The 23,051-nt window shown below is 39.8% G+C and overlaps 1 protein-coding gene across 1 annotated transcript in view; it reads right to left on the reverse strand.

The window, feature by feature from the left end:
- Positions 1-23,051, reverse strand: part of KIAA0586 (KIAA0586 ortholog) — a 70,624-nt gene extending 47,573 nt beyond the window's left edge. Inside the window, exons 1-18 of the mRNA XM_062495760.1 lie at positions 22,778-23,051; positions 22,148-22,224; positions 21,014-21,083; positions 19,831-19,897; positions 19,348-19,525; positions 18,703-18,936; positions 17,916-18,060; positions 16,975-17,154; positions 14,295-14,376; positions 13,201-13,333; positions 11,772-11,813; positions 10,174-10,400; positions 9,215-9,287; positions 8,640-8,897; positions 8,291-8,465; positions 2,472-2,660; positions 1,385-1,572; positions 119-220 (exon numbers count right to left, since the gene is read on the reverse strand). Coding sequence (XP_062351744.1) covers positions 119-220; positions 1,385-1,572; positions 2,472-2,660; positions 8,291-8,465; positions 8,640-8,897; positions 9,215-9,287; positions 10,174-10,400; positions 11,772-11,813; positions 13,201-13,333; positions 14,295-14,376; positions 16,975-17,154; positions 17,916-18,060; positions 18,703-18,936; positions 19,348-19,525; positions 19,831-19,897; positions 21,014-21,083; positions 22,148-22,224; positions 22,778-23,051 — 2,694 coding nt within the window. The remainder of the gene's footprint in view (positions 1-118; positions 221-1,384; positions 1,573-2,471; positions 2,661-8,290; positions 8,466-8,639; positions 8,898-9,214; positions 9,288-10,173; positions 10,401-11,771; positions 11,814-13,200; positions 13,334-14,294; positions 14,377-16,974; positions 17,155-17,915; positions 18,061-18,702; positions 18,937-19,347; positions 19,526-19,830; positions 19,898-21,013; positions 21,084-22,147; positions 22,225-22,777) is intronic.

Raw genomic sequence — 23,051 nt, forward strand, 5'->3', positions numbered from 1 at the left:
ATAATTACTCCATCTTTCCTAGAACTGTCTCATTTCTCTAACTAAAGACAATGAGAACTTTGCAGCAATTTAACATACTTTCCTTTTGAACAAGTTTGAATTCCCAGACAATCAGTACCTGTATTGCAGCATCAACAGGAGGGAGCTGAGGCTCAGAGCTTGGAGGAGTGTGACTTACACTTCCACTTGAAACACTGTCAATATCAACACTTGGCAACACCTAGGACAGGAAAAAAAAAAAAAGCATCAATACAAAAATCTGTACATTAGCTTGCCTATTATTACTGAACCTTTTAAGATTTCTTCCACCTGCTTCTGAGCCACTAAAATTCAGTGCTCTCCTTTTCTCATGCCTGTATCTGATATCAGCTTGGTTCTGAAAATCAAATTACTGCAATGTCAAAAACTAACACCAGAAATAGTCACCTCTTCTCTTGCAATACCTGAGCTCTCCTGTTCTCTAATTCCCTGCCACTTTGCCTTGCATGGAACAAAAGGTGAGTGTATCTGTAATAATTACCTATAACAGTTAGAACAGAGGTGTGTTTGACCTGTAATTAGTTTAGAAGATTACAATACACTTTGTAATCGAGGCAAATCCATTACAACATTAAAAATGTGTTGTATTTCTGTTGAGAACAAAGATTTCAATGCTTCATTCCTTTGGGAAAAGAAAAATCACCTTAAATATTTAAGAACTGGGTGGAATAACAGCAAAATGCAGGTGGGTGGAATGAAGTGACACATCAAGGGAACAAAGCACAGAACACTACCTGTGTTTAACTCTGAGTTCCATGAATCATTTGTGTCTGAAAGGTGTGTGGGGGAGTGTGTGCAGTCTCAACAACTGGAATCCAAAACAATGAACATGTAAGAAACATTTACTTCCTTGATAACAGACTCATGTAAAAAATTAAAACAACAAACCCCAACCCATAAGGTAAGGACTGCAAGGGTTGATTAATCAGGAGTGAAACCCTTGGGTTGACAATCATGCTTGAAATAGAAATCAGAGGCCAAAGCAATCATCCAAGAAAACTGACATTTATATTTCTACTTCTTTTATTCCAAGTTTGTTCTGGCTCCAAAATCTCATCTAAAAACAAAAGAATACGTGACGAAGATTTTACAAATGCTCTGCGTAGGTGATTTAGGGAAGAAATAGTTTTCTATTTTGCTGAAATAATAAAGATAATTCTTAAAATATGAATAAATATATTACTACAACATGAGAACTCCTTGGTCCCTCCATTCCATATTTTCCTAATTCTTATTGAAAACCATCTGCTGATGTCAAAGGGTGTTACTGATGGATCAGGCTGCCTGTAGTTGGCACTCATTAAAACAAACAAACAAACAAACCATCATCACTCTTGACATGTACCTGCACAGAGAGCTGAGGTGGCTCCTTTTTCTCTGATTTCATCTCTATTACAGCTATATTTGGCTTTTTTACCTCCACTGGAGGCTTTGGTGGCACTGGAGGAAGGGAAGTTGTAACTGTGACAGGGTGTGGTTTATCTAAGGTTGCTCCAACAGGCTGCAGTAATGTGCTGCTGCTTTGAGTTTTACCTAAAGACAGTTGAAAAACAATTAAAAATTTATACATCCATCATCAAAGCCAGTAAATTAATAAATTAATTTAAAGCATATTCTGTGTGTTTGGATATTTTGCACGCAATTAGAGACCAATTAAAAACCCCCTATTAACATTAGCTAAACTACAGTAATTCACCAGCTAATTTTAAGCTTTCTCAGCAGAAACTGTCAACTCAACACTACCTGTTTTTAAAATTATTCACTTTCCTTGACTCTGGTGACATCTACTGCTGAAAACAAGAATTGTGCTTGCCATTCAAAAACTACAGACCATCACACCCAAAGTACTATTACACTTAGTATAACAACCCACACATTTTTGTCTGAGACAGCCCTTTAAAAAAATAATTACCTTATTTCAATGCCTATATAATACTAACCCTTCTCTAAGCAAACCTTATATATAAAGGTTCTATTGAAAGTCCAAAAATCCAGAAGTCATGACAAGGAATTTACTGTGCTTGGCACAGCCCTACTGAAATTGCTGGGCTGAAGTCATTGCAAATGTTGACTCCAAGGGTGAGTGATTCAATTCCTGCTTATATGGATACCAAACTGAAAGCAAGAAGATGAAGCCTAAAACCAAAATGAACCAAAAAAGGTACAGCTAAGCAAGTAATTGCTCTGTCAGGGCGTCACCAGACATCCAGCATGAAGGATGAGGAAAAGCAGAACATTTTCAACTGATCCCTCAGATTTCCTATGAGAAGGGTAGGTGCAAATCTCATGGAATAAGGTTTGGGTTGGAATGGACCTTAGAGATCAGCTAATTCTAACCCCCAAACCACTGACTTAAGAAGATAAAAGTTGTATTTCTGTGAAAGAGCAGCAATTAACCTGCACACAATCTTCCCCAGGTGATTTGCTCCTACCTAGTGGAATAGCAATGGGAATGAGGTGCCCTTCCAGAGGACCAGAGGCAGCAGGGACATCCTGGCTGGGGCTGAAGAGGTACTGGTTCTGCTGGCCAAGGGCATACACAGGATGCTTCTTCATGGGGCTGGTGATGATTTTCTGTGGGTGAGAGCAGGTCTGGGTCTTTGCTGACTTCACCTTTGTGCCTGAAACAAGAGCAGATAGATTGTAGGTCACGATGCATGCACAAATCCAGTGACCTGCAGCCTACAGATCCAAGCCTTCCTACTGAATCCACTGCAAATTTTTGCTGTGGGATGGAGGGAATGAGGGAGGGAGTCCCAAAGAGCAGAAAACATGGAAGTGCTATAGGTGGATGATAGATAAGATGTCTAAGTGCTGGCAGCAATGAAGGAGTTAAAATTGCAATTTTTAAGTTGAATCTAGTAGATAAGGGCACAGAAGCATGAAAAGGACCAAAGGACAGCAGTAAGTTGGAATGAAATGTGTGATTTAGCAGCTAAGAAGAAATTAATAATTTAAGTTTGAAATTTGGAACTGAATGTGTGATTTAGCAGCTAAAAAGAAATCCTGAATTTAGGGTTGAAATGCAGCCACAAAACTGACAGGTACTCAGAGGAACAGGTATAATCTGTAAATTCCTGGTTTAACAACTCAGTGCTACTCCAAAATCAAGCCATAGCTAATATACAAAAGTCTTGAAGGAAGGAAAATCATCATCAAGGAAATGCTGGTTTTTTGGCCCAGTTTTTCAAGCATATTGTAAACAGCCAGCCAGAAGTAATTTATATGTAAAAATGTCTTAAGCAAAGAGCAGAGAAGAACATTTATTGCAATGTGCATTTCTCTCCATACAGTCATGCAAGGTGTTACTCAACTTACAGCAAACAATGGATATTACTAAGGAAATCATTAATATTATTAATAATATATTATTAATAATAATAATTAACAATAAAATTATTAATTGATAAATACTGCTTAAAAATTCCCCCCAAAACGTCAACAATTGTCAATCAGGCAGAAATGCTTCTGCTGTTATTTTGTAGGTGTTAGGATAATGAATGTGGAAAGAAACATGCTGGTAACTAACTTCATACCTTTATTACAGCCAAAAAAATGTCATTTTACTCCTCTGTTGCTTCTAATAATCACCTCCCTGTACTTGCAGCCAGTTAACATGTGGCAACAAGCACTTTTTAGCTCTGCTCTTATTAACAGCCTCCTAATTAATTGAAGAAAGTCAATAATTATAAAATGCAGGGAAAATAAAGATTGATAATGTGACTTTTGTTAGATGCAGACAAGCAGGGTATATTACAGGGGTATTTTTGTACAGATAAATTATGGGTTATAAGCCTGGAAACAAGGACTAGTCATAACTCCTCAATGAGAAAATACAGGTCAGAGAGAAGCATCTCTAGAAAAAGAGTTTATGGTCATGTTGGGTAAGCAATGGAATGAGAAATCACAACACAATGTCCTGGTCAAAAGATAAAGGTAACCCTCAGATGTCTCAGCAGAATGCCTGAGATGGAGCAGGAGAAGACTTCCATAGATGATAACACTGCATTCCTGTATCTCTGCAAATATTAAAATAGATTGGATGTTAATAGGCACTCTTCATTTTTAAAGGAAAAATCACCTGGAAACTGAAGTAGCTGTAAACTGAAGCCAAAACCTCACTACAAATCAGATAATAAATCTGAAGCATCCTATTAGCTTTTGAAGCACAAGGTATTTTGCCATGGGAAGAAGCAGAATTTCTGCTGTCTTTACATGAAGAGTTTGTGCCTTTGTGCAAAGCACAGGTTAGACAAAAAACTGTTCTGCAGTCAGACAAATTACTAGACTCTGTAATACAAACAGATACAGTTCAGAGGCTTGTGATTTAGAAGAGGTCATACTACATGATCTAACAGTCCCCCTTGGCCTTGAACTTTTGAGTAAAAGCAGAAATTGGCAGTGTATCTGTAATGCTGCCAACTTGTAAAAACAAGGTTTTCACAGTGAGAATGATTAAGTACTGTATACACACAGCACCTCATTTTAATTGCTTTCAACTTTTCATTTTCCCCTGAAAAGTTTATTTGCACTGAGCAGAAACTAGACATTTAATTAAACTTAGCTCTAAAAGAAACAGCGTTTTACATGTATTTATCAGTTCACATTATGCAAGAAAACAACTCCAGCATTTTTTTTAGAAATTATCTCTTACTCATAAAAGTGTTAGTTGAATTTTTTTTCCTAACTTCCCATAAGAAACTAAGCATTAGTCACCATAGTTTATTTGCAAAGAAAATGGTTGAGAGTTATAAAATGACTGAAAAGAGACTCTCCAGATGGCCATTTCAGTCTTAAATAAACATCCTTATTCTAACACTAATTTAAAACAAGCTCAGTGGACTGCTCTAACAAAATAGTCATTTAACAAGTCTGGATTTTTCAGCCAATCAAACCCATGGTCAGAGACTTCCAATATTTTTGAAGCCTTTATCACCTGGTACATGAAGGCCAGGAAGGGAATCTGTAGTGCAGATCCATGGAGGAAGAACTCACCATGCCTAATGTGAAAGAGATTTGTTTATTTACTTTCTTTTTTTTTTTTTTTTTAAGATTTGGTGCTTTGAAGTGGTCATTCAACCTTGGTGCATTTTATTTACACTCCTACTATAGAAGAGCACAGATCTGTTCCTAATTTTATTATTTATACTTTGCTTTGCCATAACAGATTCTTCCAGAACACCAGCACCCAAAATGATTGAACTGTTTTGTCTTCATGAGACCCACGTGAAACACCATGGATTATTTTTCCATTTTATTGGCAAGCTATAGGAAAGGACAAAAAGCAGTTTGACCAACAGTTTTACCAAGAGGCAAAGATAAATAATGCCAGTATCAAACAAACCTCAACCTCAGTTAAGATCAGAAAGTTTAGGAACAGGACACACTCACTGGAGTGCTGTTCCCTTACACAACGTGCAAAAAATTCCACTCTCCCCTCAGATAAGAACACAAGGGGGTGTCTTATTTTATTTACTGTCAGGATAGAGACAAAACCATAACTTCCCATAACTCCAACCTGATGTTAAATAGAGAAACCAATTTTATAGTGGCTTTCCTGCTGCAAACACACATTTTGCTCTGCAGCATGACTTAATGGCTTGGAAGGGAACCACTCTGGCAAGAGGCTATCCAGAGTTCACTCTCTTTTCCAGCAAAGAGCTTTTAAACTGCTGGTCACACGCAGGAGTTCTGGAAGATTGAAGGCAGCATTGATCCAGTGCAGTTTTCCCTTTCACTTCTGTTTGCCTCCAACAGAAAAATACTGAAGAACAGGAGCAGCTTGTTCCAACTGCACAGAACCTGCACCTTTCCATTTCATTGACACCACTGAATTCAACTGGTGGTTTCCAACGATCAAATGACCTATTTGTTATTATTAGATTGGGGAGAGGGGCACTCTCTCTGCCACTTTACAAGATACTGTTTCTAGAATGATGAAATTGGCCCCCTCTGGAAAGGTTATGACCTTCTGAAAAGGACAAGAGCTCAATAAATAGAGAAGAAAATGAATTTAGGACTCAGCAAAAGGAGAACTGCTGATTAAATGTTTTTAAAGAAGTGGCTGTTCTCAATCCAAATCTTAGTGGTCACTGTATCACTGTTATTACTACCCTAAGTGCTTACTAGCACACAATTAATCCACAAAATCTATACTGGATAAATTAAATTATAGGTGCACAGCACAGCCAGTAGTCAAAAACGTTGATATATCACGCTTCAAATGAGTACACCAGAGAATACACCATTTTTCACCAAAGAAAAGACATTCAAGAGAGGGCAAACAAAATACCTAAGTCACAAGGCTGACAGCTTTCATGTAAAATGGCCTCCCCTTTTAAAAAATGGTGAGTTTTGAACAGCTTTCTACATTTTTGCCAGGACTATAACCCACATTTTCCAGGAGGGTGGTGAGAATTGTGAATACTTTCTAGCAATAACACTTCCTCTTCACAGATCACAACTGGGCTCCAGAACAAAGGTAAGCAAAGTGCCATGAAGACCATGCCAGGCCAAACAAGAGATTCTTGTGTTATTTTGAGGACTTGCCACTGTGGATGTACATCATAACCACGGAATCACAGAGGGGTTTGGGTTGGAAGGAGCCTTCAGGATCAACCAAATCCAACCAGTGCCATGGGCAAGGACACCTTCCACTAGACCAGGTTACTCAATAATAGTAAAATAACAATAATAACAGTAATACTGTAAAAAAAATCCCCAGCCTCAAACCCCAGCAGTGCCTGTCTACAGAGACATAGGTATGTTTTACACCACCCATTGCAATGGCTTAAAAATGAGATTTCATCAAGTGACTGGCTGCCTTCTGATGTTAATCTCTTCTATTTCACACAGATTATAATGTTTTGACAGCTGCAATAAAAACCCAGGCAGCATTTTTAAACATGGCATTTATGACTGCATCAAGTATATTTTCCCTGCATGGGTAACAACAGCCTGAGTGCAAGAAGCATGGAGGGAGCCAGTTAATATTTTTCTATGAATGCACATCTTGTTAACTCCATTGTGACCACCTTCACTTTAAGCACCTCCTCCTCTTAAATCTCTCTCCCATCTCCACACCTTCCCTTCACCATTATCTTCTTTTGCTCACTTTCTCCCCAGAAAAATGATCCATTGTTTTTTTTTTTAATACCAGCTAAAGGTTATTCTTAGTTTTTGTATTAAGTTTTGAAAAGGTAACTAGGAAATAAAACAGATCCAATTAAAACATTACTGTCTACTAACTCTAGAGGAAGTTTATCTACTCTGACCTGTGTCAGATATCATATAGTCTTCCTTTGTAATCATTTTTATATATTTTTAATAAGTTAGAAAATTAGGACCCTCTTATCCTAACACTTTGACAACACAACTAACAATTAGAATTCATTATTAATCAACTAATAACCTTTATCAATTAAATAATCGTAACAAGCTATCACAAAAAGGATAAAGGACTTTTACTCTGCTTATAAAAACCTGGATGAAGGAAAAGGAGTTGCTGGCACTTAGTAAACTTAACCAATTATTCTGATTACACCTTTAAATATTTTCAAGCTAACAGATGTCATCCTCATGATGAGGATTTATTTTTTTTAATTAAAAAATTCCATTTTTTATATTTCAATTGATGCATCAGAAACAGGAAATTATGTATGAGACTTCCTACAGTTTTTCAAGTCTCAGTACATTTCTGAACTCTGAATGAATTAAATACTTAAATGAAAAATCACTGGAAAAACCTGACACAAAAATAAATCTCCCAGTGACCTTTAGCAAAAATTGAGTTCATTTTTCAACACACTCAGTTGTGACTGATTTTAGCAATTCAGCTCATTAAATCCTGGACAACAATAAATACATACTAAGACATTTATCATGTTTAGAAATAAGTATTTATTTGACAATCTCAAATAAGTGAGGGACACATTAAGCAAAGTTGAAACACTTCTGGCATTTTTTAGTTTTAAAAAGAGGATCTTAAATAGAAATAAACTATTTCAAATGAACAGGACCAACAACAACCACCTAGTCCAACTGCCTGACCACTTAAGTAAAAATTAAGTTAAAATAAAGTTAAATTAAGGGCAAACCTGAGGCAGTGACCACCACTCTGAAAAGTCACTGCAGTTGCTTAAGCTTTATATTGAAGAGCAGATGAACTATAATTAACAGATTCATTTTCACAAGGAATTGCTGGTAGAAAAACTGGGAAGGAACACCTTGTGCCCATCAAAGAAGCACTTACCTCTAACAGTCTCTACCAGCTTGGGTCTGGGAAGTTTAGATCTGGGAGAGGGTGAGTTGAATCTCAGGTAGGGTCCTTTTTTAAGCGTGCTACGGTGGCCATGGTAAATGGGTTTCCCATAAACTTGAGACAGATAATCTTCATTTTGGACCAGTGCAGTTCCACCTACAGCTCCCTGGTGGACACCAACAAGAAAAAAAAAAGTAATTTACAGTTCTTCATTTATGTAAATCAGAGCAAGGCAGAGCTATCACTTTCATTTCAAATTGGTACACCTGCACACACAGTTTTTCATGTCAATACTGAACAGTTTTTTCCAGAAAAAGAAACAAACTGCTTGGGAACTCACATCTGCCCTTCTTTCTTTGCTCTCCATTTTTTCAGAAAAGTAAGTTCTAAACTTCTCTTCCCTTCTGTTATCTTGCACCTGCTTCTGCAATGGCTTAGCTGCAGATAAAGGCTTTTTTGTCAAGCATCCTTGGACATTTTGAGTTCTCTCTTTAATTTCTTTCTTGGTCTTCATAGCCCTGAGGTTTTGGGCTCTCTTGTTCCATGGGGCTTTGGCATCATATTTGTCTCGTTCTGAATGATTTTTTGCCATTTCAGCCTAAACAGAAAACATGAATGTAATAAATGGAAATTTTTACCTTCAAGGCTATCAGCAGAGTGTGTGGATAATTTTGATGCTCTGAGAAAGGGTCTACTCTTCATGTTAGCCAGCAACTGAGACCAGGGATTTTCATTACACAACTACAGTTTTAAAACAGAGGTAAATTATTTTATTTTATTACTGCATGCTAGCAACCAGAGGGAGCTTCCTCACATTTTCAAGGGGTGAGTAAATCACTTTACAGTGGATATGAAAGAACAAGGCAAGGTGGAAAAAAGTAACACAAAAATCCAAACTCATTTTTCAAGCCCTACCTGGATTTCCTCATTGATTGCCTTGATCCACTCATCCACAGTCCTTCGGATACGAAACTCTTCCAAGACATCCCTGAAACAGAAGAAAGAAACATTTTAGGGCAGTGCTTCTCAAATGGTACAGATTTGTTCCTGGGAAAGTTGTGACCTTTAAATGCTCTAAAAAGAGAGGCCCAGAACACAAACAGTGAGATTCTGCACCTCTACACTCCCCAAAAGGCACCAAGCAAAGCCCAAGGAGAGTCCCAACCCCAAATCTGTTCTTGCATGGTGCCACCTGCAAGCCCCACTCCCTGCTGGTAAATACTGATATATTACAAATATTTTAGGAATAAGAGGCAGCCATGTGTCACTTCCTACTTTGATCACAACTGAAAAAACAAGAAAACAAAAATATTCCAACTTAACAAAAAAGCAGACGACAAATTGTATCCTCTAAAAGATAATGAGGGCAGGTAACATGCCTAAAAAAAACCCTTACACACACAGAATAGCTACCTTCCTCAGGAAAATGCAAGTTTAGATTATGTTTTAATAGAAAATTTCCATTATGATTCAAGCAGGAGTATTTAACATAACTAACAAAGCAAAAATTCAAAAGCCAAAGATCTGTTGAGAGGTGATTAAATTATGTAAATTTACACACTTGTGAAACCTCCTCTGCTCTGAATAATTAAATTAGGCTTCAATTTTCTTATTAATGCAAGTTGGTATGGAAACAGTTAAATGCCCTGGCAGCAGAGCAGTCTGTGCAGCTGATAAAGCCTCAGGAATCAGATTTAGGTACCTGACAAAAATCACTTCACACCACAAGGGTTGAAAAACATCAGAATTTCAAGAATCAGGCAATGATTGCTAGAAAGACTCAGTAAATCCTTTTTGCAGGGAAAAGCACGAGTTCTTCAATGCCCAGATTTGGAAACACCAATCTCACAAAGCACTGAAGTGCAGGGTCTGACCTGTTTGTAGTCAAGGAGTCACTGAAAGAATACATGGCATCTCCATCTTTTGCACGAGTAACAGCTTCCAGATTCTCCTCAAGGACTCTTTTATTGTTTTGCACTCCTCTGAAAGCCCTTTCTGCATCTGTCAGTATAGACCTTGGCACTTTGACATTTTGAAGGATGGATGGTTTGTTGAGCAGATGATGTTCAGGAGGATCAGGTGAAACAGGAGGATTTTTGGACTAAAATTGAAACAGAACCTCTAGCTTTTAATCAGAGATTATAATTTCCTATTAATCTGTTATCACATCAATGCCATCATATGAAATACTGCCCATGTGCACTATCAGCAACTTCAGTTTCTCAAGAATATTCTTTAAGTTGCAAATATATTTAGAGAAGTGAAAGACATCCAAAAGATCTCAAATGGAAAATGATGTGAAGTATGAGAGGCAATGCTAATGAGGCTAATAAGCATGTGAAAAGTGGCAATTAGATACATGAAGTATCACAAGCAAATCTCTCTATGTAACAGTAATTAAATATAATTAAGAGGCTAATAAAAGCCCAAGTCCTCTAAATATATGCACTTGTTTGGCATCATCTACACCAAGCAATACTTTTAAGTTTTAACAAGATAAATCCCTCAGCAGTCCTGTGATCCTCTTTCACTTTTACTCATTTTCGCTTTTCAGAAGGAACAATGACACATCTCACTTTGCAGAACCCTTTTATAGAGATAAAAATCGAGTATAAATCAGCTGCTAAGTGCAGAAGAAAGGGACACAAACACAGGAAACAAGTTCTCACATTCATTCTCACATTCCTTAGGAAAAACCCAGAGGCCTCTGAAAACTTCATTAAACACTAAAAAATTTTAAAAGTGATAAATGCACATTAAAAAACCCCAAAACCTCAAACCAAAACCAAAACGTCCCGACTCGAGTACACTGTAAAAACATTAACTGAACGAACAGAAAAACAAAAAAAAAAAATCTCACAGATCACAACTCAGTTTTGTCTGTAAGGCTAGTCTTTTGTCAAATCAGAATTAAACAAAAGTTTATGTTTGAACAGATGTACAGATGGCCACAATGCCATAACAAAACAGGAATCAAGACACTGATCCCATGACCTTGGTGTTGACCTGGTGAGAAAGAGACAACATACCAAAGAATTTATCAATTTTATATAGGCTTTCACTTCAAAATGAAACTTTTTGACAAATATGAACTCAAGACAGGTAAAATCTGTGAGAAAAGGTAAGAAATACAGATACATGATCAACTGTAAATTGATGTAGACTTGCTAGTGAGACCAAGATCATGAAATGGTAACTGGATCTGTTAAATATGCAAAAGATGCTGGTAGCAGCAGCCCTCACAGTGTTAATCTGACACAGCAGCTTCCTGCCTGACATTATCCCCTCAAGGGATTTCCTAGGGCTGAACCAGGAGTAATGTGATCTGTACAAGAGCAATCCTTTAACAAACATCCAGGTGTGCAAAAGGCAGGCTGTGATACTTCATTGCAAACACATTCAAAACTGCTTCAGCATTAGAGTGTTTTACAGAAAGTTCAAAAACCCACTAAAGAAAAATTTCAAGGTATACCTTAAGAAGATCATTCATGTCAGATTTCCATGAACTTGCTTCCTAAAAAAGACAGAAGAGCTGTTGAGACTTCAAGGTAAAATCTATAGGAGATACTGGATCATTTTCACTGGCCACAATGAATTCCTTGGGTTAGAGCACCACCTTCTGTCCTCATCTAATCAAAGCTTTGCTTTAGGACAGAGCTGGCGTATCATTTACCCAAAAAATTATCATTATCTCACTCTACAAACCTCTCAGTGATGAGTTGTCAGCAGCTAAGTGTTAAATTGACCCAAATCTCCATTTGCCAAGTCATCATCTCTGTCTTCCTATTGATCTTTTTCATAAGAGAGATTTCAAATCATTTCTGTAACTGCATCTTTCTCCCATTCTTTATCCCATCTCATCTTGTTCTGTTGCCCGTACTAAGGTATGTTACTTGTCCAAGTTTTTAGCAACAGTGGTAAGAAAATATTTGTAACCTCATACAGGCACAAGGCACCTGTTCTATTCCTAGTAAGAGTAATTAAATGTAAAATCCACAAAGAGTTATAGAAAATGCATCAGCTATGCTATAAGACATGACAGATGAAGCTGCATTTTCTAAAGATACAGCAACAAAAACCAGACAGGTAATACAAAATATTTTTTTTGGAAATATAGGAAAATATGCAAGTTGAAACTTTCAACCACAGAAACGAACCAGCAGAATCAAAGCTATTACATTTCAAGGCAATTCACAGAGGTGAGATTTTCAAACTTTCCTTCTTTCTCACTGTGTACACTGACAAGGACAGAGAGGACCACAGCAGACAGGTGGAACCAGGAATGGCACCAGGTTAAGAGAGAAAAGCCTCATTTGCCAAAAGCTCCATGTTGCCAGCGCAGAAGCAGATCTTGCACCCCCAAAGGTACAAAACAATTAGCACAAGAAACAGCACAAGGATTCTGTGCCAGGCAATTCCTTGGAAACAGCACTCAATAAAAAAAGAAGTGGCAAAATGAGAAAGGAAATGCTTAAATCATCCCTAAAGCTGACTGGAGATAAATGGAACATTGTTCTTTCCAATGGGAAAATTACATCAGCTCTGTAGTTCTGCAGAGAATGGGCACTGAAAACATGCAAAACCTTAAACCAAACAAATAAACAAACTTCTCTTTTTTTTCTCTTTCTGTTCTTCCCTCTCCCTCTCTCTCTCTCTCTCTCTCTCTCTCTCTCCTATTTTATGTCAGTCAAGAGTCCATTGCACACCCAGAGCATTACTCAGGCTCAAAGCTCTTCCACACACACAGACTCCAATATTTCAATTACTGCAAACAAATATGGATTTTCTTAGGTGTAAAAGCAAGAGCAACACTTTTACTGATACCAGACTTCTATCATCTTCTGCACAATTTTTATTCCCCTTCTTCAAACCCCTGCTCATTGTGATTAGATTGACTTTACCTGTAGAATGTTGTGCATTTCTCTTCTCAACTTGCCAAGATCTTGAAGTAAATCATCTGCTTTCTGCACTGTTTTCTCAATTGAATTGTAGCTTACAAAAGAAGGAATTGAGTCTGCAGGCAAAGCATTGTGTCTGAGGGGAGAAACATTCCTGGTTACACCTCTCATGGCTCCTGAGGCAGCCCAAGAAAGGATTCAACTGTGAAACCAAGCAGGAATTTAGACTGCAAGTACCAAACCTTCAGATAATCTGGAACTTGTTTGGCATCTGAAGTTTCAGAGAGGTTATTGGGTTTTTTCTGTTTACACTTAACACCTTCAGCCGTATCCTTTTATTTTCAATACTGAAATTACATCTAATAGAGCAACATTTAAACTTTGGATATCTTTCCATTTGAAACAATTAATATTTTTATGCACACTGTTCTAAATTAGACAGCACATCTGAGTAGTTTCTCACTGTATTAGTGAAATTAGAATTTCACATTATTACCTGGGGAAAATATGTTTCAGACTACATAGCTAAGAACATTTTATCACCCATTTTAAAGCTTAGGTTAGGTGGATGCTGCTCCTGAAAAGCACTCCAAGTGCAACCTGATGACCTCTGAGAAAAGTGTTGTGAGCTATCCTTAGCAACCAGCCTTCATCTGCCTGCAGTTCAACAGAAACCACAGAATTGTGGAATATTAGAGCTGGAAGGGACCCATATGGATCAGAGTCCAACTCCTGTCCCTGCACAGACACCCCAACAATCCCACCCTGTGCATCCCTTGCAGTGCTGCCCAAACACTCCTGGAGCTCTGGCAGCCTCGGGGCTGTGCCCATTCCCTGGGGAGCCTGGACAGTGCTCAGCACTCTCTGGGGGAAGAACCTTTCCTGAAATCCAGCCTAAACTTCCCCTAGCACAGCTCCAGCCATTCCATCAGGTCCTGTCAAAAGTAATGCAAAACCAGAAACACTCCAGCACAGCTGTGCCAGACTCGAGGACCACTCCAGTGACTCTGTTACAGCATTAGTGTCTAATTCACCTCTCTCAATTTCATTAAAACAGACAGAAACTACTCCTGGTTTGGATTGTTGTGTTTATCCACCTGTATCTCTCAGAAGACCAGTCCCTTTCATTGCTGCTTAATGCTGTCTTCTTGGAATATTCCATTTGCTTCAGTGGTATTTCTTGAGAATTCAAAACATGTTCCAGACATTTCCCTTCACCTAAAATGAAGCCGAAATAAATAAACTTGGGTTAGCTCAATATATTTAATACTTTCTTTTACTTTCCAGATATTTCGTCATTATAAAACACTTACCATGGAGGAAAAAAATTTCAGTTAAAAATCTAGATCTAATTCAGATAAGGCAGTTCACTTAAAACCACTAACCTATCCTTCTGAGTGTCACGGTTTAATGAAAATCTGGTTTTCAGTTGGGGGCGTGGCTCCCGCTGGGGACCTGCCAGAGCCAATTAGAGGGCTAGGTTTGAATAATCAATCAGCTGGCTAGGTTTGAATAACCAATCAGATGGCTAAGTTTGAATAGCCAATTAGCTGGCTAAATATGAAGATTCAATCAGCTGGCTAGGTCTGAAGAGCCAATCAGCTGGCTAGGTCTGAAGAGCCAATCAGCTGGCTAGGTCTGAAGAGCCAATCAGCTGGCTAGGTCTGAAGATTGACATCCAGTTAAACCACTAAAATGAATTGAACATGCCCCTGTGGAAAAAGCACATTTAAAAAGGAGCAAAGGCCAGCAAGGCTCCAAAGGGGTAATGGGTCAGGCTGGGTTGGAGTGTGGCTTGGCTGGGATTTCTGTCAGCACCTGGCCATGGCAGCAGGTTTGCTCAGCCAGAGTCAGCATGGCTCGTAAGTAGACTTTGTTTTACTCCAGGACCGGCACCGGGAGCGGCCCCATAGCCAGTGCTGGCTCTGAGGCCAGGAGTGGCCGGGACCGTGTGGCTGTGGCTATCTTGGCATGACTCACAACGGACTTTGTTTGCTTAGCTGCTTTTAGCCAGCTATGCTGCAGACAGAAGGACAAAAGGAGCAGTTTTGTTACTTTTCCCGGTGCTCTGCGTGAAGGAAAGGCCCAGGGCGAGTCCCAGCGTGACCACGTGGTCAGCAGTGAGAGACACAGCGATTCCTCGATCGCAGAGCCTGGACGAGATCAACCTTTTAATGGTGCACTCCATAAAAACTGGTTCAATTGATAAAGCTTGAGAACAAACCCACCTACAAACACCGATTCTCTCCCGAATCAGGAAGGGTAAAGACATGTAGAGACAACAAGATGGGACTCTGAGTCAGTGAAGAACAGAGTCAAATTCTAGATGAGAGGAGATTGAGGAGATGCCTTAAGTCTTAGGCTGAAATTCTTTTTGTAAGGCTATGGTGAACACATAATTGATATATCAGACTTATTTATTTTTCCCTGACTCATGGAAATACATTGGGGGAATGTAGTGTTCTAAAACAGCTGTGAGTCGCACCAATATTAAATCAAGTAGAAGTTGCTATGAACCAATGAAAAATTTAAACAGAGAGAGGTGAGAAACCTTGCCCCAGGGATAGTGGTAGGAAAACTCTGTTCCCAGAGATGGATGAAGAGAACTTTTGTTTTATGCTAGAACAGGTCATCCTTCAAACAGTACCCCAATAAGCTGACGTGGCCCATGAAAGCAGCTGTGGGAAAGCTAATAGGCGTGGGAGGGACTTTCACACTGGGAACAGATTTTCCTTTCCTGGGCAGCTGATTCACTGTGACATGGAAGCCACGAGAGAACTGTTTCCTGTGGAGAAGTCTCTGTGGCACAGCAAGAGAGATTCCTCTTCCTAAGAGGACTGAAGAAAGACTATTCTAGAGGTTGTAAACTGACTCTTAAGTCCCAGGTTTTGTCTCTATGTTGTCAGTGGGAAAGAAAAGAGGGTGTGGGGGGAGCAGAAGCGTTCTGAAGGTTTATTCTGATTTTTCTTATTATTTTTCTTTTACATCTGTTAATAAAGGTTTCTTTATACCCTTTCAAGTTTGACCCTGCCTTGCCCTCCTCCTCCTAACCTTTATCTCACAGCAGAAAATGAGTAAATGGTTCTAACGTGTGCCTAGTGATTTGGCCAGTGCTAGACCCAATACACAATTGGTGCATTGGCCAGGAAACTCAGATTGGTGAGCCCTAACTGCCACACTGAGATTGCTTGAAATTAGCAAAGCTGGATGGAACTGGGATGGCAGTGAACTGTGTCGCTGAGAAAAAATCTGTGACAATATGCACAGAATGCTTTTTTGTCTTATTTCATTTATTCCTAGACCCACTGAACAATAGGAATGCTTGACAGCTGTGTAACAGAGACAGAACCTGATCAAAAGCAGTATAAAAAAGTCACTTTACATTTGCTTTACATCTGCTGCTTTCAGAACAATAACCCAGAGACCTTGTGGACCCATGAAAAACAAAATAAAGATTCAATTTAACCAATAATAATGACAAAGTTATCGAGTAGCTTCCAAGTTTTACATTATTCTGTCTAATCTTCCTGAAACTTGTCTTTGAAAAAATATTTCAGTGAACAGTCCTGTTGAAATTCTGTATACTAGATCAGCTCTGTCTTTAAGTCTTTAGTGACTTGTAAGTAAGTGATTTATACACAAAACTAACCCTTCCCAAATGCAGATTCCAAATATTCTGAAGATATGCCTTTAAGTGTTAGCAACCCAACAGAAAAGGTGAGGAAATAAACAAAGTAACCACCAGGCCATACTAGGTAGGCTAGTGGAGGACAATACCTTCTCTTGGAGGTTTGGGAATGTTTTCTTTTTCTACTACAGAGTTTTCTTTCTCTAAGATTTTTCCATTTTTGGGTACAGGTTCTGGAGCGTATCTTCGAGGAACTGGTGTCTTCAGAGGAGATTTTTGTGTATGAGCCCCATGACTAGGAAAATGGCTTGAATATGCTTCAGGTAACACTAAAAAAATAAAAGTTATTTAAATGCTAACGATTTTCTTCAAAGGAAATTATATCATAGAATCACAGAATATTTTGGGTTGGAAGGGAATTTAAAGATCATCCAGTTGCAACCTCCTGCCATAAGCAGGGACACCTTCCACCATCCCAGTTTGCTCCAAGCCCATCCAACCTGGATCCAGAGGCAGCCACAGCTTCCCTGGGCACCCTGTGCCAGGGCCTCCCAACTCTCACAAGAATTTCTCCATTTCCAATATAAACTTACATTCCTGAGTTTTAAGTCATCCCCCCCTTGTCCTATCACTACTTGCCCCTCTAGACTCTAGGGAAAAAAAAATCTAGTAAAAATCCATGCCAGGTCTATAAATTCTTCACAAAAATGCAAAACATTGCTGCACCAGTTAAGTAAATTGGAAGAAAATTTTATACTTCTGACTGCTACCATAAAGGGATTTAAAAAACCCCGAAACCCAACTGTAGTTCATCACTGGCTTCCATATAGATTATCTCTCATAAGATTATTCTAATTCAGGCTCCTCCTGGTGCAGACTTAGTAAATCAAAAGTCTCACTTTAATTAAAACTGGAAGATACTGGAACATCCTCAGAATGTCACAAAAATTATGAAAAGCATTGAGCAATAAAATTACACAGAAGAAATGTTTACTACTCGTTACTGATGTGATGCACAATCCCTTATTAATGGACACTAAATTAATGCAAAACTAACAGTGAAAATAAGACAGTAAGAATTTGTCTCCACCTTGGGCAGGTGCAGCACTGGTAGGGAATAAACCCCTGTGAGATGAAGGTGCTTTGAGTGATCTCTGCTCTGTCAGGGGCCCAGAGGAAGGCACAGGACCCTGCTGCAAGCCTCGGGTGTTCACTGCAGAGCTGATGAGCTGGGACTGGGAGACAAAATTACAGATTATTTCTGGTCATTGAATCACAGAATTGTAAAGGCTGGAAAAGACCTTTAAGACTGCCGAGTCCAACTCTTCTCCCAGCACCACCATGTTCCCCACCAAACCAAGTCCTCCAGTGCCACATCCATGTTTTCTGAACACTTCCAGGGATGGTGACTCCACCAAAGTGCTGTGAGTGTTCCAATGTCTGACCACCCTTCAGTAAAGAAGTTTCCCTAATACACAACCAAAACCTACCCTGGTGCAACTTGAGGCCATTTCCCCTTGTCCTGTCCCTCATTCCCTGGGAGCAGAGCCTGACCTGCCTTAGCCCCACCTTCCTGCCAGGGAGTTGTGCAGAGCCAGAGGGTCCCCTCTGAGCCTCCTTTTCTCCAGGCTGAGCCCCTTTCCCAGCTCCCTCAGCCATTCCTGGTGTTCCAGACCCTTTCCCAGCTCCACTGCCCTTCTCTGGACAGGCTCCAGCCCCTCAGTGTCTTTCTCATTGTTGAGTGCTTTCACTTTCTTTAAACCACTTCCACTGAACTTTCTTTCTAATATGAAGAAACAATCCAAATTATTATAACATTAACACTGAGATACAGGAGAAATTATTAACCTGAACTTTCTGCTTTGTGATTTAGATACCTGAATATTCATTTGTTGCTCCTGTAGCTTTTCCAAGTGCTGAATCCGTTGCACCATGAAGGCATTCATTTGCTTTTCAAGCTCACTGACTCTCTGGTGGTAGTGGGGCTCCTCATGTTGAGCCTTCATATTTTTTTGCTGTTCAGACACTTGCTGTAGCTGCCTGTCTGTCTCCTTCAGCTTCTGAAGCAGTTCTGAAACTGAGTTCACTTTTGCTTCCAAATCATTTTGAACCTGCAAGAAAGGATTAAGAAATTTTAAAAAAGGGAAGGAAGAAAAAAAAACAGTATTGCAGAAGATGTGTGAGCATGAAAAGAACAAAAAACATCCTTCACAGAATCCTGGATTTGAATCCCAAAAGAAACAAAATTCTATTTAGCAATAAAGTTTGGTGCTTTAGCAATATTGTGAATTTCTAATAAATAAAAAAATAAATAAATAAAATGTTCTCTGTCTTCTGCCCATTTAGCTAAACCAAATTAGTTCCCTCTGGTATACTGGTCAGTGAGTGTGAGCTGACAAACAAAGCAATGAGCAGACACATTCAGGCTCTCTGGAGCTACTAGCAACAATTTCAGGCTTGTTTGGCACATTTACTATTTTAAGAGGACAAAGATCTGCTACTCCCACGAGCTACTCACTCACCTTGAGAAGTGGAGCTGCAGTGGCAATGGCAGCAGCAGTGGCTGCTGCAATGGTTGTTGCAGAATCAACTTCCCTGGGTGGTGACCTGGTGTCACCCCCAGCACTTTCCCTTTTTTCTGTGGGGGCACTTCCCAAGAGCTGCACCTTCACCTCCTTATGAACAGGAATAATCTGAGTCCTATAAATATAAAAAAGTGCCTGTAAACGTTTTCTCCACATCTCCTCCAAGCAAATGATTTCCCACATAGAGCACTGATATCACCATATAAGCATTTATCTTGGAAGTCTTAACACAAGATACTCCAGGGAATAAAATCAACTCTAAACACTTTCATACCCAGAAAAAGAACACTGACAGAGAACAGTAAAAGAACATTTTTTCCTTACCAGCTATGCATTTTGGCAAAAACTGAAGTGGTGTACTTACTGAAGTACTTACACAGAAACAGAACAGCTCAGACACCAACAACAATTCACACTTACTTTTGCATTAATACTGCTCTCAGAGCCTCTTTCTGGCCAGTATCATACTGAGAAATAACAACATCATCTGTGGGGAAGGACAAACATCCTTGGTTGAGATAACTGGCACAAAATGTCTCTTTCACAGGTAGAGACAAAGTATTATTTTAACACATTTAATTTTGCTGTGAAGAATCTGTTGCCTGCAGGAACCACATCATCTATTGCAACAACAAATTGTTTCCTTTCAGTTAGTAGAAAACTTAAATAATGATAAGAGTAAGAACAGGCTTCATTTAACACAATTTTTATAGCACTGAATGCTGGTACCAATAAAGTCCAATAATGGAGAGTAAAGTGTCAATGGTAGGTAACTTGAGCTCGGAAAACCCAGTCCATAAAATGCTGAAAATTCTAACTTGAAAAAAAAAATAATTAAGAAAACTTCAGAAACAGTATTTCCCTATTATCACCATAAATTAAGACAAATTTTCTTAATAGGTGCAAATCATGCTGAAAAGATTGCAGGCTCTCCCTCACCCACTGTTTGCTGGGCAGAGGAAGCAAATGCTGGTAAGTCAGGTAGCTGCTGCCTGTGAGTGTAAAATTATGATTTTTGGTCTCTACTAGGGTATTGATTTGTGTTTTTTCTTCTCTACACAGCTCCAGATATCCAAGAAACCTGCATAACTGTGTTTTCTTTAAAAAGCCTTCACTTCCCTAAATCTAATTGAAATTGGCAGATTCAGAAATTAAAGGAAAAGACACTGACATTGTGATTTCCTAGGATTCTTAAGGATTAGAAATACACTTTTTTGGTATAGGCTGCTTGAAGAAAAACATGACTTTGTAGTACAGCAATTCACAAGAGGAAAGTGGATAAAACAAGACCCTTCTCCAAACTGTCTACTCAGAGACATTAATAGTTTGGTTAAAAAAAGAAATCTCAACACTCTGGTACATTGGCAGAAGTCCCACTCAGTTAATTAAAAGAATGTAATGCCAGCAAGAATGAGGTAAATTTGCAAAATTTAAGAACATTTGTTACAATTATCACCTTTTTATCAAAACAACCTTTGAATATTTTCACTCAGAAGTTTCTATGATGAAAATACCTAAAAGCCCCCTTTTCCTTTAATCAATCAGTCTCCTTACAAAAAAAAAAAAAAAAAAAACAAAAAAAATGGTAATTGATGTGTTTTACCTTCAGGTCCTCTACTGTCCTCCAGCAGCAGTGAAGAATCATCTCGTGCTGCAGCTTCTCCAGGATAATCCTTCAGAACACGAGCAGAAAAAGTAGAGATCAAAGTCTCTGCCAACAGCAGCCAAAATTTTAGAGGCAGATGGAATTGCTGAGTACACAACTGGAACCATGTGCACACAGCAACACAAAGGTCTTGGCACAAAATGTGATGACCTCTGCCACAGAAGGGTCTGGACATTGGTGTCAAGAACTTGTGGGAAGGTAGGCTGAAAGGACAGTACAGAAGGCAATCTCTCCTGATGAATTCCAGCTGTACTGATTACTGAGGAGTGAAAACATCTGTGCCTGCCCAGTGAGGTTGGGTGTTATAAAAGAGAGGGCTAGCTGGCTACCAGTTGCACTTTGAGTTAGGGCTTGCTGCAGTTTGGGATGGAGCCTGGCTGTGCTGTGAGGAGGTAAGGGACAGACAAGGTAAGGAGGTGTTGTGTGAGAGACAGACAGGGTTAGGTGGCTGGGAAAGGGATGGCTTGGGCTTCAGCCAGTTATGCAGAGAGGAGTCTGAGCTGTGTGTTTAAAAAAAAAAAAAAAAAAAAAAAAAAAAAAAAGGCCAGTTCTGTGTGAAGCTGCCTATGAGGGAAGGAGTCAGAGTTGTCACAAAGAAGTACACTGAAAGAAGGCATGAAAGGATTTCTAATAAAGGACTGATGGTGATGCCAGTCCATCTTGATATAATTGCAACAAGAACTTGCACAGCATTTCGGGGACTAAAATTCCAAAAACACAATTCAAATTAAAACCACATATTCTAAGTGCTAAGCAAGTTTATTCTCCTCATTTATGGCCAGAGAAGCCACAAATACCCGCTTAAATTTAGAGAAGTTGCTAATCTTGGACAATTCAGGATTATTCACACAGAATTAAGCACTGCTGACGTTCAGTATTAAACAGAGCCCCTCCAAATATACCAGCAGTACCACCACATTAGCAACAATTCAAAGAGGAAAAGCAGTTGCACAGTTGTGGTGCAGAGGCTGAGCCAAAACCTTGTGCTACTTTTAGAGGATCTACAGCTTCTTGAGGAAAACCGTGTTCTCTTAGCTGAGGATTGAAGGAAGGAACAGCAACTTTTCTTACCATTTGAGATAAAAACATAGGCTCTGAATTTTTGACTGGAAGTAGACATTCTGCATATCCCGTGGTGCTTAGGACTCCTAAAAAATAAAAGCAGTGTTACTGTGGTCAGAATAATTTGTGGTGCATTTTCTGTACAGATCCACACTTCCCTTCTCTCTGAATGCCTAAACATCATGACCCTCTAAGACAAATGACTACAGAAATTGAGCTAAAGCTTAAAAACATGAATCAATTCTGAGTCTGAATGAGAAATTTGATTTACAGCATGGGGAAACCTCTGAAAAACAGACGATTACTAAATATCCTTTAAACAGGGATGTTTAACGGGGATTAAGCCCGCCTCCACGGAGAGGGACAACTTCCACTACCCCAGGCTGATCCAAGCCCCAAGCAACCTGGTCTTGAACATTCCCAGGGATGGGGCAGCCACAATGTCTGTGGGCAACCTGTGCCAGGGCCTCACAGCCTACACGACTCGCTTTCCAGGTGCAAAACAGTTCGGGAACAACTGGGGACAACTGCGGTACGAGAACACGGAGATTCCTTAATTACAGAGCTCCTCCGTGGCTGAAGTCGCCTCTCAGCGCTTTCAGCAGCAGGCTCAGCCGAGCGCGGCGGTCACTGACGCACCTGGAGCGGCGCTGGGGAAGTCCCGGGGGCTCCCTGCCCCGCACGGAGCCCAGGCTGGCACCGCGGCCGGGGTGACGCGGGGAGCTCCGTCTGCAGCCGAATCCCCCGGGCAGGGCGAGCCCCCGGCACGGAGCTTCTGCACAGCGACCGTCACTTGGCGTCCGCCGGCCGGGGGCTGCTGCCTGCGGACCGCTGTGGAGCGGACCAGCACCTCGCCCGCCGTCAGGCTGCCCAGCGAGCCGTGGCTGCTGCCGGGGCTGCTATCCGCTGCCAT

Source organism: Cinclus cinclus, chromosome 6 (genome assembly GCF_963662255.1).
Source record: "Cinclus cinclus chromosome 6, bCinCin1.1, whole genome shotgun sequence".
NCBI lineage: Eukaryota > Metazoa > Chordata > Aves > Passeriformes > Cinclidae > Cinclus > Cinclus cinclus.